Source organism: Chrysoperla carnea, chromosome 2 (genome assembly GCF_905475395.1).
Source record: "Chrysoperla carnea chromosome 2, inChrCarn1.1, whole genome shotgun sequence".
NCBI lineage: Eukaryota > Metazoa > Arthropoda > Insecta > Neuroptera > Chrysopidae > Chrysoperla > Chrysoperla carnea.
In genome coordinates, this window is record NC_058338.1 from 44,306,891 (window position 1) to 44,333,756 (window position 26,866).

The 26,866-nt window shown below is 31.0% G+C and overlaps 5 protein-coding genes across 6 annotated transcripts; 1 reads left to right on the forward strand and 4 right to left on the reverse strand.

The window, feature by feature from the left end:
• Window positions 1-1,354: 1,354 nt before the first annotated feature.
• On the reverse strand, window positions 1,355-8,981 carry LOC123292302 (serine/threonine-protein kinase VRK1-like). 2 transcript variants are annotated; one of them, XM_044872897.1, is made up of 5 exons: window positions 8,376-8,442; window positions 8,201-8,288; window positions 7,689-8,007; window positions 4,913-6,388; window positions 1,355-4,284 (listed from the first exon to the last, which is right to left on the reverse strand). In XM_044872897.1, exons 3-5 carry the CDS (start codon window positions 7,990-7,992, stop codon window positions 4,196-4,198), a joined length of 1,869 nt encoding a protein of 622 aa, XP_044728832.1. In that variant the 5' UTR covers window positions 7,993-8,007; window positions 8,201-8,288; window positions 8,376-8,442; the 3' UTR covers window positions 1,355-4,195. The 2 variants fall into 2 exon arrangements, with proteins under 2 accessions (XP_044728832.1, XP_044728833.1); XM_044872898.1 differs by lacking the exons at window positions 8,201-8,288; window positions 8,376-8,442 and adding an exon at window positions 8,878-8,981.
• A 2,063-nt stretch (window positions 8,982-11,044) lies between these two features.
• On the reverse strand, window positions 11,045-12,182 carry LOC123293324 (translin-associated protein X). Its single transcript, XM_044874101.1, has 2 exons — window positions 12,072-12,182; window positions 11,045-12,001 (listed from the first exon to the last, which is right to left on the reverse strand). The coding sequence occupies exons 1-2, from the start codon at window positions 12,082-12,084 to the stop codon at window positions 11,088-11,090; spliced, it is 927 nt and encodes a 308-aa protein (XP_044730036.1). The 5' UTR covers window positions 12,085-12,182; the 3' UTR covers window positions 11,045-11,087.
• A 1,418-nt stretch (window positions 12,183-13,600) lies between these two features.
• On the forward strand, window positions 13,601-16,207 carry LOC123292447 (ZZ-type zinc finger-containing protein 3). The gene is made up of 2 exons (XM_044873113.1): window positions 13,601-14,349; window positions 15,337-16,207. Exons 1-2 carry the CDS (start codon window positions 13,737-13,739, stop codon window positions 16,050-16,052), a joined length of 1,329 nt encoding a protein of 442 aa, XP_044729048.1. The 5' UTR covers window positions 13,601-13,736; the 3' UTR covers window positions 16,053-16,207.
• An 853-nt stretch (window positions 16,208-17,060) lies between these two features.
• Window positions 17,061-18,197, reverse strand: LOC123292717 (uncharacterized protein K02A2.6-like). The gene has a single exon (XM_044873431.1). The coding sequence runs from the start codon at window positions 18,195-18,197 to the stop codon at window positions 17,061-17,063; it is 1,137 nt and encodes a 378-aa protein (XP_044729366.1).
• Window positions 18,198-20,521: 2,324 nt separating this feature from the next.
• On the reverse strand, window positions 20,522-24,886 carry LOC123292222 (trypsin-1-like). The gene is made up of 5 exons (XM_044872789.1): window positions 24,753-24,886; window positions 22,767-22,947; window positions 22,367-22,668; window positions 20,903-21,057; window positions 20,522-20,798 (listed from the first exon to the last, which is right to left on the reverse strand). Exons 1-5 carry the CDS (start codon window positions 24,814-24,816, stop codon window positions 20,643-20,645), a joined length of 858 nt encoding a protein of 285 aa, XP_044728724.1. The 5' UTR covers window positions 24,817-24,886; the 3' UTR covers window positions 20,522-20,642.
• Between the last annotated feature and the right edge of the window lie 1,980 nt (window positions 24,887-26,866).

Here is a 26,866-nt window from a genome sequence, read left to right on the forward strand (position 1 = left end):
AGTACTATTATTTATTTTAACTTTATTTTGTGGACAAGCAGAGATTTTTATGAAGTATGATTTTTTATCGTTGACAATTTTTTTTTCATGTTTTTTGAAAACATTAAATACTCTAAATGGCTGGAAGTTGAGGTTGGAAAATGGAGGTTACCAAAAGGCACTTTCGTAACATTCCTTAACAATTTTCAACACTCTTATTTCAATTTCACCGGGCTGTAAAAGTGCACAAAGCCTTAAATATCTTCAAAAAACATGATATTTTGGTATAAAAACGAAGGGAGGGGCTGGGAAAATGACACTTCCAAAAGCCATTTTCATTAGACTCAACTTTCATAAAAATTTTCAACTCTCTTGCCCAATTTGGAGGGACTGTATAGTTGCACAAGAGTAAACACTCCCAAAAAGAATACCGAAGACACAAACTCAACTGACACTCAAATTTTCCATCTTCTAGCTCAATTTAGAGAGGCTGACGGGAATGTGGTGAGAAATAAATTAATAAATCGTATTCTAGAGATTATAAACTTATAACACAGTGCGTAAGTCTAATGACGTATTCGGTTTTTGCCAGAAATATATACAACCTTAAAGACATCATTATTGGTAGCATCCTGCAACAACAACTCAAGTGCTTTCGAATATTAACATCATACTGCATCATCACATGAATCGACTTTGCTGTGATGGCCAACCGTAGGTCTTTTAAATTTAACTTGTCGGTATAAACTACCATCTACACAATCTGGTGTTCTGTGACGATCCCTTACGCATAGCACCATGTATGGGCTAATAAATCCTTGTTATTTGTATCTATATAAGCCTATATGAAATGAAATATATAATGTTGATATTCGAAACTTGACTCATTTGCTATAAAATAAATACAAGCAAATAAAGTTTTGACTTTATGTTTTGCAATTGACTTCCATAGCAATTATCACTAAGAAACATCTCTTCTGCAGGCAGGCAGTTTTCTAGTTTTCTCTTATCTCCCGTTATTACTAAAGTAGAAAAATATGATATAGATTTTTTTTTCAAAGTGCTGATTTTGATACACCTGGGAACACTATTTAAAGTTTCAATTCGATTTCAGAGCACTTATGGGTCTAGGTCATATAAATTTTAGATTCCTCTTATTTAAAATTCACACTAATCTGCAATGCATTGCTCATGGTTGTGATTTTGAGGCACATTAAAAGAAAAAAAAATTTTCATTTTGTAAGCATTTATTTACAAAAAAAAAAATATATATATATGTATGATGGAAAAGTTTTTACGCTCTATTAACACGTTTAAAAAATCCTTTTAATTTAGCAAAACATCCATACATGAAATGTAATAATGGGTTCATAAGTGAAATAATTTTAAATTTTTTTCTTTTACGTTTCTCATCTACTAGACATCGAAGGAAAAAATTATAATTTTTAATTATTACAATTAGTACAAGAATCGAATTAGGGCCGACCTTTCCCATTTGTTTATCGAATGAAAGGTATTTTTTATGAAATGTAAAATATTAACAAATATCTTTGATAAACTTGGAAAGCTTGTAAACTTAATTTTTTTAACGATATTTCGTGGAAAAATCATATACCACCGTAATGCAATAAAATTATCTTTATTTAGATATGATATTATAGTGAGTCAATGAATTACCAGATGAACGTAATTACTATTCTCAAATTGTATTGATGCAACTCAGCTGCTGTATATTCCTTATGGTTTTACTTTGGGGTAAAATTGGTTAGATATGCTAAGTGAAAAATTTAAACAAGTTTTACTTTTGGTATTTTCACAAAAAGTAAACTTGACCACATTTTTTAGGAAACCCATTGCAGGGATATTTGTTAACATTTTATATTTCATAAAAAATAACTTTCATTCGGTAAGTAGGTGGGTGAAGGTCTATCCTAATTCGGATTTTAGACCAAATCCGACAGTGACCACTTTCGTTTAAATTTATTGTACGTCAAAATAAAATTACAAGACTGTATATAAAGAAATTTTTATTTAGTCAAAATAATTAAGAAAAAAACAAAAGAAAATAGATCAAAGAACGAAAATACTCGTTGATGGAAAAAATAAACTAGGCATTATTTTGCAGTTACATTTTTCACATTCTTAGTTATAGGATTGGTATTCTAGTTGGAATAGTCGGATTGTTTGGGCTCAATTAATGTGGCATACAATAATAATTTTATAATTAGTTTAATCTACATAAATTTGGAAAAATTCAAATTTAAGACAATGTGACTAATTCGTACGCCATTTGTTTAATTCGTTTCACTTTTATAATTTTAATTGATATAATTTGTCTTATTCAGCTTGAAAAAATCGCTGCTTACTCTGTAAATTTAGAACCCGTTTCATTCCAAATATCACATTTTAAACAAACAATTCAATTAAAAATGCTTCAATGCAGGTAAATTAATTTGACCTTGACCTAGTCATTTACAAACCAACTACTGCTCTGAATTGATAAGAGATAATTGGAAATATTTTTTTGTAACCCTAATACATACAGCAGAAATCGAAGCAAAAATCAGTGTGTGGAATTGAAGCAAAAATCAATTTTCAAAGCCGGTTAGATTCCGTAGAAATCAAATGGAAAAACTAGCATCAATATTCCCAACAAAATTTGTTTGTTATTTTATAAAGAATAACTTTCTAATTTAAACTTTAACTGTAATACTACGCTTATAAACTTAAGTTGAATTTTAAACGATCTTGGAAGTCAAGGTCAAATTTAAGGTCTCTATGAAATATCTCAGTTCGAATAGAACAATTTTTAATTGAATAATTTTTTCTAAATTCTTTAGTAAAAAATTTTCAGTTGAATTGTTTAAAATATAACGCGTGACATTTTTTTATGTAGTAAAAAATGAGGGTGCTGAATCCACAGAAATAACGGGAATTCTATTAATTAGGCTGTACACGTTCAATGCTTGAACTTAATTTTCTACTGGAAAAACAATTTAAAATTTTATTTTTCAAAGTGAACGGAATGAAAATTATCGGACTAGATATGTTTTTTGCTAGCCAGCTAAATACCGATCTATAACGATGTCTAATTTATTTATACAAAGATTAGATCTTGCAGATTTTACACTAAATTAAGACAGACGTTAGAAGTGACAGACTTTATTTGCTTCAACTCCTTTTCTTACTCAATGAACATTATCGTTCCTTAATCTTAACATAAAAAATAATAAATTATACTTAATAATGGAGGAATAGAATTTAAAACATCAAAAAATAAATAATATCAACTTATTTTAAGTTAATTATTTTTTTTTAATTTATCGTCATTTAATTAAATAAAAATCTAATTGTTAACCCGGCCAATTCAGTTTAAAACCTAGTGGTAGGTTTAAAATAATTCGCACAGAGTTGAAAATTGGTACAGATGTTGGGAACATTAGGGACCATTCATAAATTACGTCACATGTTAAGGGGGGGAGGCAACAAAATGTGACATCGTGAGACAAGGGCTAGGGGATCGATAGCTTTGTGACGTCACATGTTAAAATTGAAAATATTAAAACGCGTTATTTATATGTAAACAAAAAATATCACTAACACTGTGAGACCTTCGGCAAGTACCACCGTATGCGTCATTTGATTTTATGTTTATTAAAGATTTTATTAAAGATTATTTCGAATGAAAATATAAAAAAATTTGAAACTGCTTCTTTAAATAAATTATTTCTAATTATAAAATTGAAAAATATGTGACATCACATCAAGGGGAGGGGGCTTTACAAATGTGATCTTCTGTGACAAGGAAGGGAGAGTCAAAAAGCAAAAAACTTTTGTAACGTAATTAGTGGATGACACTCCTTATTACAAATAACATTTGATAATCCCCAATTAATCCTACATCAATTTTATCCGACCAATTTTAAGGGTGAAACTTACTATTTGACAGAAAAATTTAAAAAAAAAACCGATTTTCAGCTATATGCAAATATTTGTTAATTGAAACACGTACTTTGACCGAATTATATTGATAAAATTATAATTACTCTCACAATTTTCATAATATTTCTTATTTTAAAAAAATAGATTCAAATTTGAAAAAAAAGACTCAAAGGGAATATACTTAAGAATTTATACAAAACTTCTGAGAAGTTGGTTTTGAAATCCTTTCCAATCTTTCACTAGTGATTATATTCATAATACTGCTTTTCAAATGTTATCCTCTTAAACTGTAACAGCTACGTGGATGATTCGCAGTCATAGCAGCTACACGAATTTTCTTAGCTTGTTTAGCCTTTTCTCTCTCTAAAAATAAATCAAACTATTAATTTTTTTTAAAATGTATGTAAATTTTTTTTATCTGAAATCCGATCTTGAGAGCATGTTTATTTATTTTCTTGGTGCACAGTTTTTCCAAAATAAAATTCCCTGACTTTTCCAGGTTTTCAAATTGAATCATTCAGAGATTACTTGGAATCATTACCTTTATTTTGCTTTGAAAGAAAGTGGAACGAAAATTTTTCGAATAACACACACTTAAAATCGTAATATTAAATATGACTAAAAAATTACTTTTTGTTTACGGAATTTCCTGACTTTTTCTAGTAATGTGGTCCATGGTTTTACCCATTCTCAAACGGATTTATTTTTCAGAGTAGTTTTAAAGAAAAATTAACAAGTTTTTATTGAAATATTTGCAAACTATTTTTGCACCTCGTATAAGTTTTACAAGTTCTTTTTGCACGTAAAAGAGCTTTGATTCGTAAACTAGAAATGGCCAGCTTTTAAATGAGGTGATGCAGGCTTAGTAATTTTTTGCAAACAGTGTTTGAAATATCGTTAAAAAATGATACTTTTTAACACTATCCTTTAATACTTTTGATGAGCAAGTAGGCATAAAATCTGAAATCACATATTACGTATTAATACTTACTTTTATTTAATGTGGTTGGTAATGTATACATAACCGCTTTTCCCTTAGATCGTGTCCTCATTGGCGACTGATTATTAGAATTGATAGTTGTTTTAGCGGTTTCAACGAGTGCTGCTTCTTTAGCCAATCTAATCATTTCCAATTCTTTTTCTAATTCTTCTTTTTCTCGTGTTATTTTACGGTCAAAAATATATTCCATTACCGGTGTATAACCTTCATACTTTTTATCACCTATTTCCCATCGATTACTTTTTATATTATTATTCAAACGCTCTTGCGCTCGATTTATCACATCTATCATTGCATATGTAGGATTTAATTTGGATATATCTATGTTTAAAATGTTTGATTCATATGTATCACTACTCTCTGTATTTTTACGTGATCGACTATCACAACTCATTTTGATGAGTTTTTCTGGATTCGAAGATAAAACGTCAGCCCAATTGAATGAGTTACGTGATTCTCTGGGATGTGATCGTAATTTTGGTTTTTTTAACATGACTTGAGAGTTTACACCAAATGGTTTACGATCATACATCATTGCCGTTTTCGTTGGTATTTTATAAATTCCACGTATATTTTCCGAATTTTTTTTCACTTTCTTAAGTAATAATTTTTTCTTGTTAAGCATATCACAGTTTTGATCAAAATCTAGATAATTATCGTTACTATAACCAAATTCAATCAAGCCCGTACACAATAATTTTCTACAATAATCGTAATCGGGTTTTTGTTCAAAGTCCAAATTTTTCACATAATCTAAATATTTATAAATACATGTAGGAAATGAATTACCTAACACATTTGTCAGGAAATTCTCTAAATTATCCACTGCATCACATTTGTATCTATGGATTTGATCCGGATCATCAGTTTCTAACAAATGATCCCATGGAAGTTTTGCTGTTAACCAATATAACATATTATAACCTAAACTTTCCAAGTCAGATCGCCGTGATGTACATCCTCTATGCGCATCACGTGAACAAAATTGCACGGTACCAGCATGAGCTTTACGTTCATCGTCACAATATTCTTTATGCTCGCCGTCACTGGTTAAAAAACGACTAGCTAAACCATAGTCAAGTAAATATACTTGATTGGGACATTTCTCTCGATAACCACAAGCTCGAATTAATCGCTGTGACTTAAATTTTTTTGAATAATTTAGCCATTTATCACGATCTTTTTTATAATCGGTACCCAGTAATAAATTTGAGCCTTTTATATCCGAATGAACGTATCCTTTGCTATGCAAATATTCAAGAATGTCTAGTACTTGTATAGATACAGTTAATACAGTTTTTAAGCTGAATTGTTTATTTTTCTTTTGGAAAATTGTTTCTAAATCGGTACCGTAACGTGGTAATATTAAGAATCTATATCGATCTTTTAATGTCCGATACGATCCCATTGTAACGTAATGCGGCATGCCAATGTCAAGGATTACTTTCTTGTTTAGCCATTCTTGAACTGGGAAAAAAAATTAATTTAATATCATGTAGTGAAATACTTTAAAGTGAGGCTGCTGTCCCAAACGTAATACAGAATAATAGTACATACAGAATCATGCTTTTAGTATATGCAATCTTTGAAACCAAATTAAAGATCTGTCATTTTTTAAATAACTCATATGCTTTATCAAAATACAGAGATATGATTTCTACTTTATTAGGGGTGCATATTTGATCTACAATTAGCCAAATTTCTTAAAATAAATTTTCAATGCTTGTAAAAACTGATATAATAAAGCAGTTTCGTTTCAGCTAAAAGAAAATATCCTGCATAAACATAAAAGCCAAAGTCTAATAAAATAGTTGCTTTATCTTAAAAATGAGCAAATTTGTAGAAATCAAAACTGCAATTTGCCCTCTTAACATTTTATTTCTATGTTATTGACGAATTTTGTATTTAAGTGGAAACACTGGATACAAGCACAAACCGCGTAACTCAAAGAAACTCACTCCTTTATCTACCATTAGTTTTACGCATGAACAATACAGATCAGTATAAATATTATCAAAGATAATAAATGAGAACTCTAGGATATTTCGAAATAATTTTCGTTTTTTGCCCCAATTTCAAGAGATCAGGACACAGAACATGTTAAATAAATGGCCAAGAATTGGTGAACTACTTTTCGTTGGCGTTAGTATAGCACTGGCGTAATGTATGAAATTTATATGCAGGGTATTTTAATTAATAGCAGGGTATTTTAAATAATACTATCCGTGCATCCGATCAAAAAATGGAAGAAGACTTTTCGTCTTAGAATTTTATTTTCTTCCTGATGCAACAAAAGCGCGCGGTACTTACGGGACACGCTGTATATGCAAAAGTAATCACACATTTGTGATTTATTTTGTATGAAGAGATTGAACGGAGTTGGTCTCTTCTTCATAAATATTGTTTAATTTTGTAAATATAAAAATAAAGGACGATTTTGTGCAATGAAAAATGGTTATTCAAATGGTATTATATATTTAATATCAGTAGAATAACCTTTATAAGCTGTACTATAAACCTTCGACACGTGCGAAATTTTCGGACCCCCCAAGTATGAATTGAGTTTGGAACCATTTATTAGCAATGTAAGGATTCCGAAGAGGAGGGGGTTAAAAAAAATTTCTATATGCCTTTATCTTGGGAGCGGGGGTAATGACTTAGTTTATTCGATATATCAAACTATAGTCCATAACTTAAAACCTTAAAATGATGTCAATATATTTGGGATAGCAACCTTCGCAATAAAAAAAAAACACAAATAACTTACTCATCTCCAATTTTCCCGCTCGTAAATAAAAATTCATTTCGACAAATAACGGACCATTATCATGTGGTTCAACTTTTGCAACATATTCTTCACGGCCGCTGGTTTCTCGGTCTGATGAATCCGATACTAAATAAATTTTTCCAAACGCTCCAGATCCGACTAATTTACCTAAACGCCATTTTTTGGATTTAATATCTGTAATTACATCACCACATTTTATGTCTTCCGGAATCGCTTCATTATGTACACGTTTTTTTGGCAATGGATGTTCCAACGATGTTTCTGAACTACGTCTTCGTCGCATTATGATCTACTATACCTGAAAAATTATTAAAGAAGCATCTTTTTAGAAATTTTGCTTTGTATATTAAGAAGATAAAAACAAACCAATAATCAAACCTTTTAAATCCAAAATTACACTGAAAAATAATATTTAAAATAATAAAACAATATTTTAGTACACTGTTCTCCCTGATTAAAAAATTATTAAATAAAATCGTAGCATTTCATACCCTTAGAAAGGTAGTACACCATGGGATGTCTGTGAAATGGAACTTGTAGGCGCTCCAAAGGATGACCAAATAATGATTCAAGCTAAGTCTAAGTAAAAATGTTGAATATTTAGTGATTAGATCATTTTCGGGTTAGTAATATCGAAATTTTATTTAATATTACCCAATTACCTACCTAAATCATGCATTCAATGTGAAAAAGATCAGAAAATTTAATACAACTTTCACTCAATTCATATACAGTTACTCACACTACGAACAAATGATACTTATTTAATAAAATATAGATCAAAAGGATCAAAATAGCATAAAAATAATATTAATTAATTTGTAAAAAAACTCAAACGAATACACTTGGAGAATTGTTTTTATTTATAAAATAGCATAAATACAATTTTATACAACAAATAACAGACTTGATCCATAAAATTTAAGTTTGCTTAATTACACTAATATACAATACTAGATTAATACAAACATTGTTTCTTTTTCTTTAAAACACCACTGTTATTTGTGTATTTACGATAAAAATGGTATTTTAGAAAATAAATTATACTTCTTTTCGAAAGTTAAAAAGGACCCTTTCTAAAACAATATAACAATATTGTTTAATTTACTACTTTAGTATAATCAACTTAATAATAAATAGTTTATAATAACAATATAATAAAATTTACCTCATTTAATCAACTGTTTTTTTAAAAGAATAACAATATTTCTAAATATTTTTAACGGAAGCCATTTTAAAACTTTAAGATCAATACAAACGTCTTATTTTAATGCCAATGTTCGTTCAAAGAGGAATAAGTAATACTTGGATAATGACTAGTAGTGGCAATTCTTTGCAAATAAAATAGACAGTGAAAATTCCATAGAGATATGAAGAAGAATATAGATAGAATATATGTATAAATATCCAACTACTCAAATTAGTAAATACAAAAACAAGTGAAAACAAACAATTGACTGAGTTAATTATTGAAATACCATGCATAGTCAGTGTTGATTTCTTTATCACATTACACATACAAACATGTGACACATACATAACTGATAATCAAGTATAGTATACTCAATGTCAGAAAAAATGCTCGTTTTAAAACATTCTAAGTGTTACTATTATAACATAACATACGATGAGTACGCTTAGAATGTTTTAACTGTGGCATTTTTTCTGACAGTGAGATACATATTATAAAATTTCCGCCTAATTGGCGCCCTCACGGGTAAACAGTGATGTTTACGAAAAAATGTTTCAAACAAAAGTTGTTCAATTTTTGATAAGGAACATTTTTTACGTTTAAACTTTGTTCTATCTCTAACGATTTACAAGATGGGTCCTACGGACCCAAGACCCAATTGACCTATGATGCTCATAAAAAACGAGAGTAAGGTAAACATGTTGTTTTGGCCGAGTTATCATGTGCATTGATAAACTCGGTCAACTTTGGAGCGCTGTAACTACGTTAAAAATTAACAAAAATTAATAAAATTTGCGGAAAAATGTTCATAAACGTATTCTCTATAATATTGCTCTCACCTAAATTTATGATAAAATGACAAGAAAAAAAGTTATTAAGCAAAAAAAGAAATTTTTGATTTTGTTACTTTTTTGCTCATAACTTTTTAAATTTTAAGTTTATCGCAAAAAGTCACATAGACAAAATTGTAGCCACGACAATTTGCTACAAATTATGTCTTTGCAAATTTTTTGAGAAATCAATATTTTACGAGATACAGCAAAATATGTTTCCACCCTTTTTTTCAAGATGGCGGGCGGGGGACAAGGGCGCCAACCCCACAAACTTGGGGTTAAGGTTGTATTGACCTCCCCTACATGTCCCACAAATAAAATCGCGTCCTCCCCAAAAATGTTCAGTTCGGCCCTAAAATTGTAACATTTCAATGGACTATAGATACATATTCCGGAACATTTCGAATAATATTCCGCCAATATACAATGTGTTTACTTAACATCTTCGCATAGAAATCTAGACCACGAGTATGACAGGCTACATGCGTTCGAGCAATGCATCTAAGAAAGAGATATTATAGATGTTATATGAAATAAGTTGCAAAAGTGTGTTGTAGTCTGAAGCTGAACATCTGACTGAGTAGTTCATCTGTATAATTAAGAAACCCCCATTTCCCAAGCGATATAAACTAAACTCTGTGCATAAAAAATTCATAATAAAAGCGTGATACCTACATGTCAAATATTCAAGTTCAGTGCGTTTTATAATTTGGACTACAAAATTCACATCGGCTGTGGATTAAGGGGAGGATTCTAGAATAATAATTCCACGCTCAATGAATTACTCACCACATGTCAACTTGAAAATTTTAAATAAAGAAAATATTTCTTAGAGCACGAAATTTTGTATTAAAATATTTAAGTACTAGATTCAGTTTACAATTAGTATTTTGGAAGATCGAAGAAAAAAATTTGGAAAAACAAAAAAATAGAATCAGAGCACGTATATATTTGCCATAATGATTTGGTATCTCTAAGTGTCTTATAAAGATCATATTGACCTACAACGTGTTCAAACTGACCTCGAAAATCCTTTTAAAAGTTTAGATCACTATTTTCTCTTAGAATTCAACATTTTTTGTAAACGTCAGTTTTTAATTCCTGGTAAGCGCTATGAAAAAACTTGCCAGTTCGGAATTGGTTTAATCCCCCGAGTTGTCATGTTGCGTCTAAACGTTGTCTAAACTAATGATTGAGAAAAATTGTTATCAATTCTGAATAAAAATTAAAATAATTAATTATTATAACTTAAAAAAAAATTTATTCAAAATAATAAACAAATTACATATCTCATGTGAAAATAAATAGAATATAATAATCATAAGAAATCATAAATAAGCAAAAAATTTAGAGTTAATAATATCCTTCGTCCTCAGTACTATCAGGATCTGAAGTTTGTGTAACAACTGTGGCCAGCATGTGTTGGGGTATCTCACTACCTCGTACTACAATATTATAACAAACTAATTCCATTTTAGTTAAACTTTGTTTTAAAATATAACATTTTCTACCAATTTCTTTAGAATTGTGTGCATTACTAATACCTAAGAAGCCCTTATAAATATTTCGTACGAAATCACATGTTTGAAAACAGCCCTCTACATTTCCCGAACTTAAATTATTTATACATTTACGCATTAATTCACCAGTCAAATCAGCTAAACCTAGAATATATTCAGATGGTGGTAATAAAGTACATATTTCACGTTCATTGCGTGGACTATCATTAGGTGGAGAATCTTCAGATGATTTCAATTTTTTATCGAGATCTGTTACCATATATTTCAAAGTTTTTTGAATGGCAGCAAAGTCTTCGATTGTTTTGTTGCTTAAATATTGAAAAAAAGTTAATGCTTCAATATATTCCTGTAGACCGGCTGAATAAGCACGGGAAAATTGATACGGATCTTGTTTCTCCAACTCAAATGCAATTACTTTAAAAAAAGCATTCACTAACGTTGATAATCGTTGTTCAGCTTCCTTTAGAATACTATCTTTTTTGCTATCCCTGTCGACATTGTGTAAAAGAAATATAATTCGTTTACTTTCGATTGTAATATCACGGCTAGTTTTAACAATTCGCTCGTAACGATCATGTTTTGCATCCAATTCAGCTGAATATTGTTTAAACATTTGAATTACTGGTGAATTTTCATTAATACTTTCCATTACTTCGCGACTTTTATCACCAACAACAATCGATTTCGATTTATCCACATTGCGATGTCCACCATATCGACGATGGTGAGAATTTCTTCCACCGTAACCTATTCAGCCGTAAAATTAATACATCATGTATTAATATAAAATTATAATTTGGCATATTTTTTTATTTACCTTTTCCAGACATTTTCCAATAATTTAAAAATTTATAAAATATTTTATTTTGACACTCAATGGCTTATTTATTCGGCATTCGTTGTTCAATAATGTTTATAAATATACGGTTATGTATGTACGTAGAGATTATTTTGGGGTACATTCATAAAATATATGAGTGCGATGGATAAATTTAATACCCTTCTTTATAACCTCCATGTTTAATACTTTGAAAATAGAGACTATTCGAACTTTATCATTAATGACTTTAATCTTCACTCATCAGTTATTATGATATCGATTTTTGATTTGCTGCCAAATTGTATAGTCGGATACAAAAAGTGTATAATATGGTTATTTTATGTATCCAATTTGTATAACAGATTGCCTCGTATAATTGGATACAAAAAAAATTCAAACGTAAAGTAAATTTTGTGAGAGTTAAAATACCGATTATTTGAGATAACGAGATATCGCTCTTTCGAAAACTATACTCATGGAGGTTAAAGAGAAGGAGAACGATCGCTACGCGCTAAAACATTAGCGCGCCTGTCCCTGAAAATTCGTCGGTAAGTAGTATCTGCGAAGTTAGCTGCTTAAGAGTATAAGTAGGTGAAGTTAGTTGCATAATGTACAAATTTAACACCAGCCCGCTTTTATTGAGACAACTTAGCGATCGCAGCGCCTCACTTATTTTGTCCGTATTTCTGGGACACTATTTCCAACAGCGCTCGTTCTCCTTCTCTCTAACCTCCATGACTATACTAATCGAAATTGGCGTTCTCTGAGTAATATTCGTTAGCATTCCAAGTAAAAGTAAAAGTGACTTTTTAACGCAGCGCCACTTGCTACTGGAACTGTTTTTTCAACAATTTTGTCGCCTTGTAGGTAAAAGTTCAGTTTAAGCACTTTTTCTTAAAAATCATCTTAGAACATCAAGAAAAAAAACATTTTCAAGCATTTTTTACGTAGATTACGAATCCGTATGCGATGATACCGTATGCGATTGTATGCGATTGTATAATGAGATTCCGTATCCGTATAATGTGTATAATGAGATTTCCGTATGCGATTGTATAATGAGATTTGATTCTGTATAATTTCAGTGACCGAGCGGTATAAAATAAGTTGACTCTACTGGCAGTCCTTCTTGAGATATATGTCTCTAAATTACAATATAGGGTACCAATTTTATCTATGCAGGGTACATAAACTGTCGACAGCAGATATTTGAAAATTTTTAAGTGATTTGAATAAATACTCAATATTCATAGAAGTCATAGTCAGAGAATATATCGCTGTACGGCTTGTGACCTTAAGTCATGTGAGGATAATCTAGGTAGTAACCAAGGAATCCTAATTTTGATCCATATATTTAGTTGGGAAAAAAATATGATAACAAAAAACATAACATATCGACGGTATTAAAAAGTTCATCTTTTTTGACGATAGGCTGAACTTACCCTATATCGTTAGGTTATATTATTCTATTCCCTACATGCGAAAAATGTCAACTAACATGTGGTTTCTTTACAAAGATAGATGTTATCGACTTGCAAAAAGTGCTTTTGTAATGAAAAGTTTAAATAACGCAGTTTTAAAAATCTTTTCTTAGTTATTTCAGTTAATTAAGTGCTGTCTCCTATAGTTAAATAAGATTTAATACATAACATAACTTAAATTATGAATGACGACGATACTAGTGAGTTTTATTTTGAATCAGAACATTTAGCATTAAAAAATAATAAAGATTACCATAAATTAATAAAATGTATATCAATTTTGGAAGCACAACGGACTCAAGCTATACGAGATATCGATACATTAAAACTTATCGAAAAGAATATATTAGATGATCCGGAAAGTTTGCTAAAAAATTTAAAAAATGGAATAAATTTGAATATACCAAATCGACAAATTATTGCTGAAATACCAAAAATTGATTGGCTTAAGTATTCAAAATATTTACCAAGTGATTTTCAATTACCTGTTGATAGTGTGAAAACTGAAAAGAAAACTGAGAATATGAATGAAATTGTTAATCAAATTAATGATGAAAAGAAAACTGAATCACATAATCGATTGTGGACAATTGAAGAACAAAAACGATTAGAAGAATTATTGGTAACTTATCCACCGGAACCGGTAGAAATGAGGCGTTTTGCGAAGATTGCAAAAGCATTAGGAAATCGTTCGACAAAACAAGTTTGTAGCCGTGTTCAAAAGTACTTTATTAAATTACATAAAGCTGGTTTACCAATACCTGGACGGATACCGAAAACAATTGATAAGAAAGGTATGTTAAAGTTTGGTCTTCAAATGCAAAGAATATTGTAGTTTCGATATTTATAGATGTTGTATTTTGCTGTAATAATTTCTGCAATTTTATTCAATATTACGCAATTATTTATTATTTTCCATAAATCACATAATATTGCTGGAATGTTACAGGGTTTTGTAATGTGGTATGCAAAATTGTTGAAATATTATAGCCTACTTTTTATTTACGTGGATAGTATTAGTATGACAATATTCCTCGATAAAACAAGTATTTACCAGAGCGTTTGGTCAACGGACCTACGGGCTATGGGCCCAGCACACTTCCACGTGCCTCCATTTGACAAAGGAGTATAAGACATTTGACTATTTGTTTTCACATAATTTTTGTATGATTAATGCAATAATTTTGCCTGTATTTTAAATGGTGGAATTAATTACTTATCGATATAGGCAATATTATATAACATAAATGATAAAATCATTGTGTGAAAACTCAAAGTAGTAATATAATGAAACGATATAAAAGTAACAATTATTTGTGCGAGCTGCACAAAAATAGTTCTCCGTGCAAAAAATTCTAACTGCCCAATAATTTGGTAACTGAGAAAGGGTTCTGGTTTAAAAATATTACATACAGACAAAATGAAATGTATCTAGCATGACTTCAGAAAATGAGCTACTGTAAGTTCGACTGGTGTGTAATAAGAGCAGATTTTTGGAATGAGCTTTTTGGTGAAATTTTTGGAAAATAATGACCATTTGAAAAAGTTCTTTTGTTCTTTTGAAAAAGATTTGAAAGCAGTAAAAAATCAAAAATGATATTTTTAACGATTTCGATAAGATTTAGAAATCTACAGATTTTTTAAAAAATATAGAATTTTTGATAAAAGTTTTGAGTCAAAGTTTTACTTTTATTTAAATTCGGGAATGACCATTTTTTAAATTAAAAATAAATTAATGCTTAGAATTTTTTCTGTATGTTAATTTTTTACTTTTGTTACAGGCATGAATCACAAACATCAGCGCTTCAATCGATTTTTGTATCGACCCTCAACATTCTTTCCAAATAATGAGGTACCTGTTCATATGACTGAATTTGATGACGATGTTCCAGGACCTAGTTCACAAGCTTATTCAAATAATGTATCTTCATCGTTCCCAATAAAAACTGAGACTTATCAAATCAATAACGATTCGGATGATTCTCAAATTAGTTCATCTAAATATGAATTAAACCGTAAAATCGATTTATTACGAAAAGTTAAAGCTGATAAAGAACGTGGTGTTTCATATTGTGTTCACACTAATTTTAAATGTAACTTTTGTAGTGAAATTCCAATAGTTGGAACTCGATGGCAATGTGAAGATTGTACATCAGTCAATTTTTGTAGTGAATGTGTTGTAAGTCAAATGGATTCCGATAAACCACACTCATTTTTTCATCGCATAACGCCCATAAGATATGCTAAAACACAATTGACTAACGATATGCTTAGTAATAAAGATGAATTAAATCAACGAAATTTCTTGATCGCTAATAGTTTAAGTAATAATTCAACAAACACTACTGTAGAAAATGCTGTTGATGAAGGAGATGTGAAAATTAAAGAGGAACCATCGAATAATATTTATGATGAAGATTATTTTCCAAGTAGCTTTGGTGAAAGTAGTGAAACACAGTATTACAATTATTTAGATCCAAATTTTTTACCAGAATAAATTTATTTTTTTCAAATTTATGTTCTCATATATATATGAGAATCTTTATTGACATGCTCGTAGAGCTAATCAAATTACATTATAGTGTGTAACAATAACAAACTGAACAGGAAAAAAAACAAAAATTAACTCTTGGAGAAAAAAATAAAAAAACAAAAAAGAAATGTACAAATAAAAATATATAAAGAAATAGTACTCTAAACAATAATATTACATAATATTAAAAAATAACAAGAAAGGTAAAGAAAAAGAGAAAAAAATCGTAATAATAAAAATAGAAAAAAGAAAAAAAATATCAAACACTTATACCAGTCGGTCTTTTCTTCTTTTTAATATGTCATTGATATATCGTCCTACAATTATCACATCCTCCTGTTTCCTCACATTTAGTATTTGATCCGGATTCTTCAACCCAGAATCACGTATGCTTACCCTCATATTCTCATCTGTGCCCTGGCAATACATTAATAAATGATGCCCCGATTCGATGCCATGACACAGCACAAACACTCTTTCACCATTCACCCTGATTTTATTCTCCCAAACATACCTTCCAAGTCGAAAATTGGCAAATACTCTCCTCACCTCTCAACCAGCAACTGTTAAATAAGGTGCTCCGTATTCAAAATGCTCAATACAGTTTAATTATATCCAGAGAGGGCTTTAACTTAACAGACTCCAGAATTTGTTTTCGAAATGAGTTTAGAGGGCATGCTTTAATGTGATTTTTTTTCGTGTTATATGTGACGATTTCATTTGTAGAATTTGGTAAATGAATCTACTTATTCATTTCACAATTCAATTTTTATTTATTATGTTGCGATGGCTACTCCTACCAACACACTTTCCATCCAACACTTGATTCTCCTCGAAACGTATGAGTTTGTTCCACTATGTTTCTATGTATAGTTCAATATCCCACATATTTTTCCCCTTCTAATCAACTTAACCTTTAACACACTTAAATTATTACCAGAATCTTTGACTGATTTCTTGGTAACTAGTTTTTTACATTTCTTCAATTAACCGGCGAGGAACAGTGCGATTGCGTTTGGGTAGCTCCTTAATTTCCACCGCAATTGGAGATTGGTCTTTTGCTGGTTCCTGGTTCAATTCCTCTGGAATTTGCTGTACTGGTTCGGACCGGGTCTTCGAACACGTAGTCGTTTCAGTATCATTTATTGTGGTCTTCTTTGGGGATTCTCTCAGTCTATTCGGAGCATCCATTTTATCTACAGATGAATTAGACTCTTGTGCAGCTACTCTGAGTTGGTCTAGGTGACGTATCCAAGTTTTTCCGATTTCCGGAATGTAAACCCTTCGTCTCCTAGGACCCAAACATTTAATAATTTTTCCTTCCACCCATTTCTTTCCTCCCTTCTGAAATTTTTCTTGTGACGGTGTCTTCCCAGCATGACTGCTAATTTGCTGTTTTTGTTTCTCTTCCACTCTAGTGCTCGTTTTCGACGGCATAGGACGGAGGAGATCCAATCTTGTTCTCAAATTTCGACCAAGTAGAGCTTGTGCTGGTGACACATTTGAAGTAGCATACGGAATATTTCTATACTGTAACAGAAAACTGTTTAGCGCTTTGTTGAGGTCCGAACTCGTAGATTCCATTAATGCAGTTTTCAACAACCGTTTGATTGTTTTCACGCTATTTTCTGCTGCTCCGTTTGAGGCTGGATAATATGGTGCTCCACTCTTGTGTTCAATTCCATTTCTTTTAATGAAACGTTGAAAATTTTCTGATTCAAATGCCGAGTAATTATCTGACACAAGCACCTCTGGGAGCCCAAATCTGGCAAAAACTTGTCGTAAAATTTGTATTGTCACTTCCGTCGACATTGATTTTGTTGGAAAAGCTTCCAACCATTTTGAGTGACTGTAATACCGACCTGAAACTGGTCCCAAATAATCCAAGTGAAGCCTTTGCCATGGTTTTGTCGACCATTCCCATGGAATTAAAGAAGCTTTCTGGGGATTGTCTTTAACTGAATTGCAGGGTATGCAATGCTTGATAGTTTCTTCGATGTCTGCGTCGATTTTTGGCCACCATACATATGACCTTACTAGTGCCTTGCTTTTTACTATGCCCATATGAGTTTCATGTAATTCTTGAAGTACTAAAGCACGAAATTTCATCGGCACAATTACTCGATTTCCCCATAGAACTACCCCTTCCTCTTCATGGAGCTCATCACGCCGGCGAGCAAACGGTAGAAGTTATTCTGTGACAGTATGAGGCCAACCTATTTTCAAATAAGTTGATATCTTCTTCAGGACATCATCTTTCTTTGTTTCCGCTAATATGTCTTTATATCGTAACGGTAGGTCTTTGTTTTCTTCAAACACGTAAAACAGTGATGGATCCAAACCTTCTTCTATTCCCTGGCTAGTTTTCAGTGGTGCTCTCGACAACCAATCTGCCCTGTTTTTATTTGACTGAACCCATTCAACATCATAATTATAATTTGCTAGAAGTAGAGCCCCACGTTGCAAACGGTTTGCTGCGCAAGTTGGCACTCCCCTTTTTGGTCCACAAATTGATAACAATGGCCGATTATCATTAGCTAATGTTCACTTTCTTCCAAATAAATATAAATGAAACTTTTTTACCCCGAACACCAAAGCAGCCCCCTCCTTATGTAGTTGACTATATTTTTCTTCGGCAGTAGTCAAGGTTCTGCTTGCAAAAGCCAATGGCTTTTCTTCTCCATTTGGATATACTTGTGATATTATGGCTCCCAGTCCTTGGTCTGAACCATCGACGGTTAACTTAATAGGCAAATCTGGATTATAGTGTGCTAATGAGCGATTTTCCTTGACTATCTTCTTAATTTGCTCAAACGCGTTTTGACAACTGATTTCCCAATTCCATCGTACGCTTTTCTTAAGAAGCTGATATAGAGGGTGAAGGGTCGATGACAGTGTTTGTTAAAAATCTTGCCAGATAATTCACAAATCCCAAAAACGCTTGCAGTTCTTTAACATTTTTTGGATTTGGTGCCATTACTATAGATTTTATTTTATCATCAGTCGAATGTAACCCCAAAGCGTCAATTCTGAATCCCAAATATTCAATAGATGTTTTTCCAAATTCGCATTTTTTTGCAGAAAGTGTTAATCCAGCCTTCTTGAATCTTTCAAGAATTTCGATAACTCGTTTTCTTAGTGTCTCAAAATCTGGTGCGCCGACCACAACATCATCAAGTAGGGCTACCGTTCCCTCTGCTCCTACCAACACATTGTCAATCAATTTTTGAAATTTGGATGGACCAACGCAAATACCGTAGGGCATACGAGTATACTGAAATAAACCCTTCTGTGTGGTAATGGCTACCAGTTTGCGCGACTGTAGATCCAGCTCACACTGTTGGTAAGCATGGCTTAAATCCATTTTTGCCCAAACTTGATTTCTTCCCAATTTCTGGAATAAATCCTCAATTCTTGGTAATGGATACGGATCCATTTTCAAACACGGGTTGAGGGCTAATTTGTAGTCCCCGCAGGTCCTTACTTGACCATTTCGCTTCATCACTGGAACAATAGGCGATCCAAAATCACTATATTCAATAGGCTCCAAAATCCCTTCATGTTCCAGCCGGTCAATTACACTATCTACCTTGTGTTTTATGGCATACGGTACAGGTCTTTGTTTTAGAAATTTTGGTTTGGTTTCAGGTAAAAGCTCTAACCTTTGTGCATCAACACACACACACCAACACACTTTCCATCCAACACTTGATTCTCCTCGAAACGTATGAGTTTGTTCCACTATGTTTCTATATATAGTTCAATATCCCACATCATTATTAATCAATGACATATCAATATCGTACATTCGTACCCACTCATTCAATTTCTCGTCAATAATAACTTTCATACATTGCTTTTGCAAATGCTTCCCTTCTGCTTCCTTTAATCGAACATAGTACATTATGCATTGCTGCATAATATATACGTTAATAGTCATTTCACCAAGTTGGATTAAAGTTGCGTCATTAGGGGCTGATTTACCAATACCTAGCATTTCTTTAAAAATACCACACACAAACACACGTACACTGTTTTCAATTTTGCCTGTTCCCCACACTTGTGCTCGAAATGAAACAATCGAATAAATCATAGATTTAATCATCTTCATGACTACATCTAACGGAAAACTCTCATGTGCATATAATCGCTTCCTACACGCCCATGCATTCTTTGCTGACAAAACCTACTTGATACATAAATTTGTATATAGGATTTTTTCAACTTAAAAAAAGTGAAATTCGAAAAAAAAGTTAAATCGAGAAGAATAATAAAAAAATCGACATAGGTCACTATTCGAATAGCCTAGTCATTTCATAGACCTCTGCAGTTTTTTTAAAGGTTTAAGACTGCTTATGCTTTTAAGCTCTTAATATATGCAGCTAACGGCTAACCATTCAATTCTTTGTGAAAATGTTTAATAAAAACCCAAGTAATAATAAATAATATTTATTTTAACAACTTTGGTTTACAGCATTTATAAATATGACTAGATTTTATTAGGATATGGAGGAAATTGTTCTCATTGGCTAATGTATGCAAAATAGTTCAGCATTATGAAATAACTTTTTGAATCCAAGGAATATAATCTGAAACTCTGGTATATAATCCTGGTAAACGTGGTCTAGCACATCCAATACCTGTGGATACAATTCCTATTACCATCTTCTTTCCTTCTGTACGAATCATTAAAGGGCCACCACTATCAGCCTGAAATTAATTTATTCAAATTAATTTAAATACAATTCAATGTAATTTAAATTATTCATTCAATTTAAAACTGAATAATGTATGTTTCTGTATGATTGTTTTACCCAACAAGAGTCTTTGCCTCCATGTTCAACGCCAGCACACATTTGACTATCTCGTATTATGGTTTTTTTTCCATTTGATTGATACCAATTATTACATTTCAAATTTTCAAACACTTTAACATTAACGCGTTGTAAAATATCAGCTCTTCCCACAGCTAAAAAAGTGTTAGAAAAGGTTTGTAAGGTTTTGTAAAAGTATTAAATACGGTTAATAAATATTGTATTGGGATTTTGGGAGAAATAATTTGTTTAAAAATCAATTTTAATTCCAACCATACTGTTTATACAAGAGGACCCCGGTAACTACGGGCAAATGAATATTTGCAATTCTACATCGAATTTCCAACGAAAAAGTTATTTTGCGGCTTTTAGATCCGATGTACAATGAAGAAAATTTAGCTTTGTGAATAGGGGATAATCCTGATGTCGAATTGGCCATATTACCCATATAAATGTAAAACTAGACTTGATACCTTGACAAAATTTGGAGGAGAAATTCAAATTGATTAAAAACGAAGAAGTTATTAGCTATCAAATATTGCATTCAAAGGTTGCCCATTGCCTTTTAGCATAATTAAGTTTTATATGTAATATCTATGGCGCGATACCCACGTATGACGACACTAATGGGTATCTTCCTCTTTGTTTAATTAGGAATTTCAAATGTTCATATCCTGCATACTAGTAAATATTAAAAAAACAAAAACTTCACTTTTCTATTCGTGAAGTGAGAATTCTTCATCTGAAGTGATAAAAGAGTTAGTTCGATCCCCTATCGTTTGTAGCTTTGAGAATTTCTGAATTAATATTAGTCAAATGAAAATTTGTGTAATAAGCAAGATTACAGAAATTTAAATTTACGACAGTTTATCCTCTAAGAATTTGTTTCCATAATAACCCTTTAGCATTCTCCTTCGATTATCAGACGGATGCCAGATAAATGAAAATAAAACCCCCATTATTATACCATGTATATGAAATATACCAAGTGTAATTAGTCCATTTCCGGTTGTCTGTCTGTCTGTCCGTCTCTCATCACGATAACTCAAAAACGAAAAGTGACATCAAGCTGAAATTTTTATCGCGTACTCGTTTACGGACGTAATAGGTGAGGTCAAGTTCGTAAATGAGCAACATAGGTCAATTGGTTCTTGGGTCCATAAGAGCCATCTTGTAAACCGTTAGAGATAGAACAAAAGTTTAAATGTAAAAAATGTTCTTTATAAAAAAATAAACAACTTTTGTTTGAAATATTTTTTCGTAAACATTACTGTTTACCCGTGAGAGCGCAAATTTTATAGTATGTATTATATGAGGATATCAATTATATATGTGTGGCAAGTATGTATGTGTAATGTGATTGAGTAATCAACACTGTCTATACATGGTATTTCAACAATTAACTCAGTCAATTGTTTGTTTTCACTTGTTTTTGTTGTAAAATTTGGCGTAATTATAACTTACTAGTATTTTCATTTAACCAGCCCCAACCAATGACTGTTGCATCAGATCCTTCGTATTTGCTGTAACTTGAATCATAAACTGAATTTGCTAAACATGCTGGTTGAACATTATTGGACCAATTAATACTTGTTTTTATTTGAATCATTGCAATATCATTTTTGACACGATTGCATGTGTACTCTGGATGCACAACAATATTTTTTACATCCATTTGATATGATATGCCAGAATTTTTCTCTCGCAGATCATATTGAGCGATAGTAACCTTTAATTGTTTTGGCACCATAAAGTCACCTGTACCACTGAAAAAGCAAATAAATTGATGAATCAATAAAGCCTTACAATGATAATTTTCGAAAAATGAGAAAAATTTGGGTATACTAATCTAAAAATTACTGACCTGCAAATGCAATGTGCAGCTGTTACAATCCAATGTTTATTAATAATACTACCTCCACAGAAATGTCCACCATGTCGAGTGATTGATACCATCCATGGAAATTGGCCAGGTATTGTTGCACTTCCGCCAACAATTCGAGCTCCTCTATTTACAACTGATTTACCACAGTCGATGTCTGACACTTAAAAAGATATACAATTTGCAATTTCTTATTACATAAAGAGATGCCACATTTTTACAAAAGGGCATATCAGGCTTTTCGATTCTGGAGGAGGAGCAAACTATATTCTCACATTGGAAATTATTTATATAATTATTAAGAACAATTATTAATTGTAATTAATAAATAATTTTTACTCATGCGGGATCAATACTTTTTTTCGCTTTTTCAATTAATTGTCCATTGCTTGCGTTAAATTTGCTTTTGTCACACGCAAATGGTTATATTGACGTGTAATTTTTCTATGTTAGGAAAAATGCTCATTGGCGGATTTAGGCTTGATGCCGTCCTAGGCACGGTTTGATATGCCACTCTTTTTGCTTTGTGAGGAAGTGATTATTATTACTTTTTTTTTTTTTTTTTTTTTTTTTTACTAACCCCAATATTCTATGTTTAGTTTCTAAAGGCAATTAATTTTCAAATATTTTTTAATTTTTATGAATAAAATTTTATTATAAATAATTAACATTTTATTTAAATAATCACTTTCTTCTTCCTGGTTTTGATTTGCACGAAAGAACGTCGAATATAGATATATATAGGCATAACTCAATTTCTTGCTATAGGCATAACAAATTCAGCTAGACAATAGACAATAATGCAAAAGCATTAAGTTAACACAACGCTTCAAAATTAAGCGAGAAGGCTAAAAAGTTTGTATTTTTTATTTCCGTCTAGGAAATTTTAAGGGTGTCAACTTCCAAAAGAGAGAAAATGTATTTTGTATTGTAATATAATGTTTTTTTAACGGTTTTTAAGGCATTAACGCACGTACCATTCCAAATTGGGCTCAAAAATTGTGATTTGAATAAATGTTAAAGTTTAAGAAGTACCTTTTGGTAGTGTTTCTTAGTTTATTTAGTTTATGTAAGCTTTACCTGCCCCTAAGTTTTTGACTACGGTTAATTTTGTTCAAAGATCTCCTGAAGTCCGGATAACGCTATACCGAGCATCAAACTACCAAAGGAACCAGTACAATTAGATAGGAAAATGGCTTTCTCTGAAGCTTCTTCAAACCACCGCCAAAATGTTTTTTTGGATCGTTCTGATCAAAAGCTCTCATCGCCACAAAAATTTTTAATTAGTAGTTTTTGAACTACGTGCGATTAAGCTACACATATAATACAACTATACACAAACACACACACACAGACAATAAATCACACACGGTAGTTATATACTATAACTATAATATAACATATGTGTAGCTCCGATCACCCGTAGCTCGAAAACTACACATTAAAAAATTTTGTGGCCGAGACAGCTTTTAATCAAAACGATCCGAAGAACATTTTGGCGGCGGTTTGAAAAGTTTCACAGAAAACCATTTTCTTATCTAATCGTGCGCAGATCAATTTTTATATTTTATTTTCTGCAATTTTGTTTATTATTAACATAAAAATTCCTTTTTTATTAAAATTAAACAATAAAATTAGGCTTAGGTAATATGGTATGGGTGCGTCACATCGGAAAATTACTAATTTTCTGCTGTCCATGACTTTTCTAAGTGTCTGAAAAGTCATAGACACTGTCTCTTTTGGTTGTCAGCAAAAAATATTTCGAACACACGATCAACTCTCGTTGTATTGAAACGCTACTTGTATGTTAGGTTTCATTCGGAAAGGTTTACCATTGTTTTTCATAAAAATCCACAAAATATATTAAAAAGAACACATTATTGCTTTAAATGTTGAATTCTAGATTCGATATTTTTCACAATCTCATATAAAAATATTAAGAAGTAACTGAAAAACCTCGGTACTCACAATTAATATACGCAAGACAACATTGAACAATCGTTTGGATTATTAGGATCAATAACGAATTCATTGTTGATTATTAAGTAAGACAAATTAATCAAAAATATAAAATAAAAAACAAAAACTATTAGAACTAAAACTTAAAAACTAAAATCAGTTTTAAATTAAAACTAATTATCTTAATTCAAATTTTTGTTATTTTATATATTTTCTGTTGTCGGCAAATTACAAACAGTCAGAAAATTGATGAAAAAACAATTTTGATCGGTGGGAGATTCATATTAAAATATGTACTTTACCCTTCTCTATATTCCAAGGTACAAAATAACAATAAAAAAATGCATTGAATAGGTATTTAATTTGTTTTACATATTTTATAATTGCTACTTTGGCAATGACAAAGAGACAATTATTGATAGATTACATAAATTAATGCATTTATACACGATATAAAGCGGTGTATTCCTTTCGAAAATATTTTAAGGATTCTATTTTCGTTAACGACTTTCTTGTACGTTTACTAGTTAAAACAAGTGAAAACAAACAATTGACGGAGTTAATTGTGGAAATACCATCTGTAGACTGTGTTGATTACTCTATCACATTACACATATACCTATACATAACTGATAATCCCATATTGTGCCCTCGTGAGTAAACAGTGATATTTACAAAAAAATGTTTCAAAGAAAAGTTGTTTATTTTGTTTTGATAAGGAACATTTTTACATTTAGACTTTTGTTCTATCTCTAATGATTTACAAGATGGGTTTACGGAACCAAGACCCAATTAATCTATGTTGCTCACTTACTTTTTACGTCCTCAGTGCGCTGTAAAAATTTCAGCTTGAACAGGGTGAACATAAACGTAAAAAACTCCCCTCAGGACTCATTGAAGGCATGATCAGCCCATGGATCATAGAATGGATGCATGCAGGTGATAAACTAACAAAAGCCAGCGAATATTATTTCAAGTGAATGCGCCATTACAACTAGTACTACATATATTAATAACGCAATACATATCACCTTGCACTTAATATTATTTTTACCTTACGATTTCGATTATTATTCAACAATATTTTTTCAATGAATGATGTTATTGAATATAAACATACTATGATGATCATGCGTTGTACAAATACTTGATTATATTCAAATTTTTCAATTTAAAAATGTCCTTTAATTTTTCGTATATGAAAACAAAAAGTAACAAGTGAAAACAAACAATTGACTGAGTTAATTGTTAAAATACCATGTATACACTGCATACATGCATGTCAAACATATATAACTGATAATCCCATATTAATACATACGATATAATTTGCGTATAATTTGCGCTCTCACGGGTAACCAGTGATGTTTACAAAAAATGTTTCAAACAAAAATTGTTTATTTTTTTATAAGGAACATTTCTTACATTTAAACTTTTGTTCTATCTCGGTTTACAAGATGGGTCCTACGGACCCAAGACCCAATTGACCTATGTTGCTCATTTACGAAATCGAACTTTTTACGTCCTAAGACGGACAGACAGACAGACAACTGGAAATGGGCTAATTAGGTGATTTTATGAACACCTATATCAAATTTTTGTTCATAGTATCAATATTTTTAAGCGTTACAAACTTGAACTTAGTATACCTTGATATATTTCATATATACATGGTATAAAAATATCGTGTAAATTATTAATAAACAAAGTTTTCGAACTGTATTAAATATGTAATAGAATAGGTTTGTATTAAAAATATTAAAATTCATTAAAAGTGTGATGCTTTTGATGATATGAAAGTTGAATCCTAGTAGAAATTAAAAAGTTTTTTGCTAAACAAAAGTTGTGTGTATACTTTTAAAGGGTGGATATGTAATATTATAATAATATTTTAAATAACATTATCAAAAGGACTCATATTACATTATAATTGTTATTATATATTGTTATCATTTCTATACATAATAATCACGGAGTTTATGGAAGAAAATGAAAAATAGATATTATTAGTATGAAAAAAACAACATCTGATCTCGAAATTTGGAGAGTAATTTTAACAATTGATAGTGGTCGTTTCCACTTGTTTTGAATGACTTCTTTCAAACGTTTGGAATTTAAAAAAT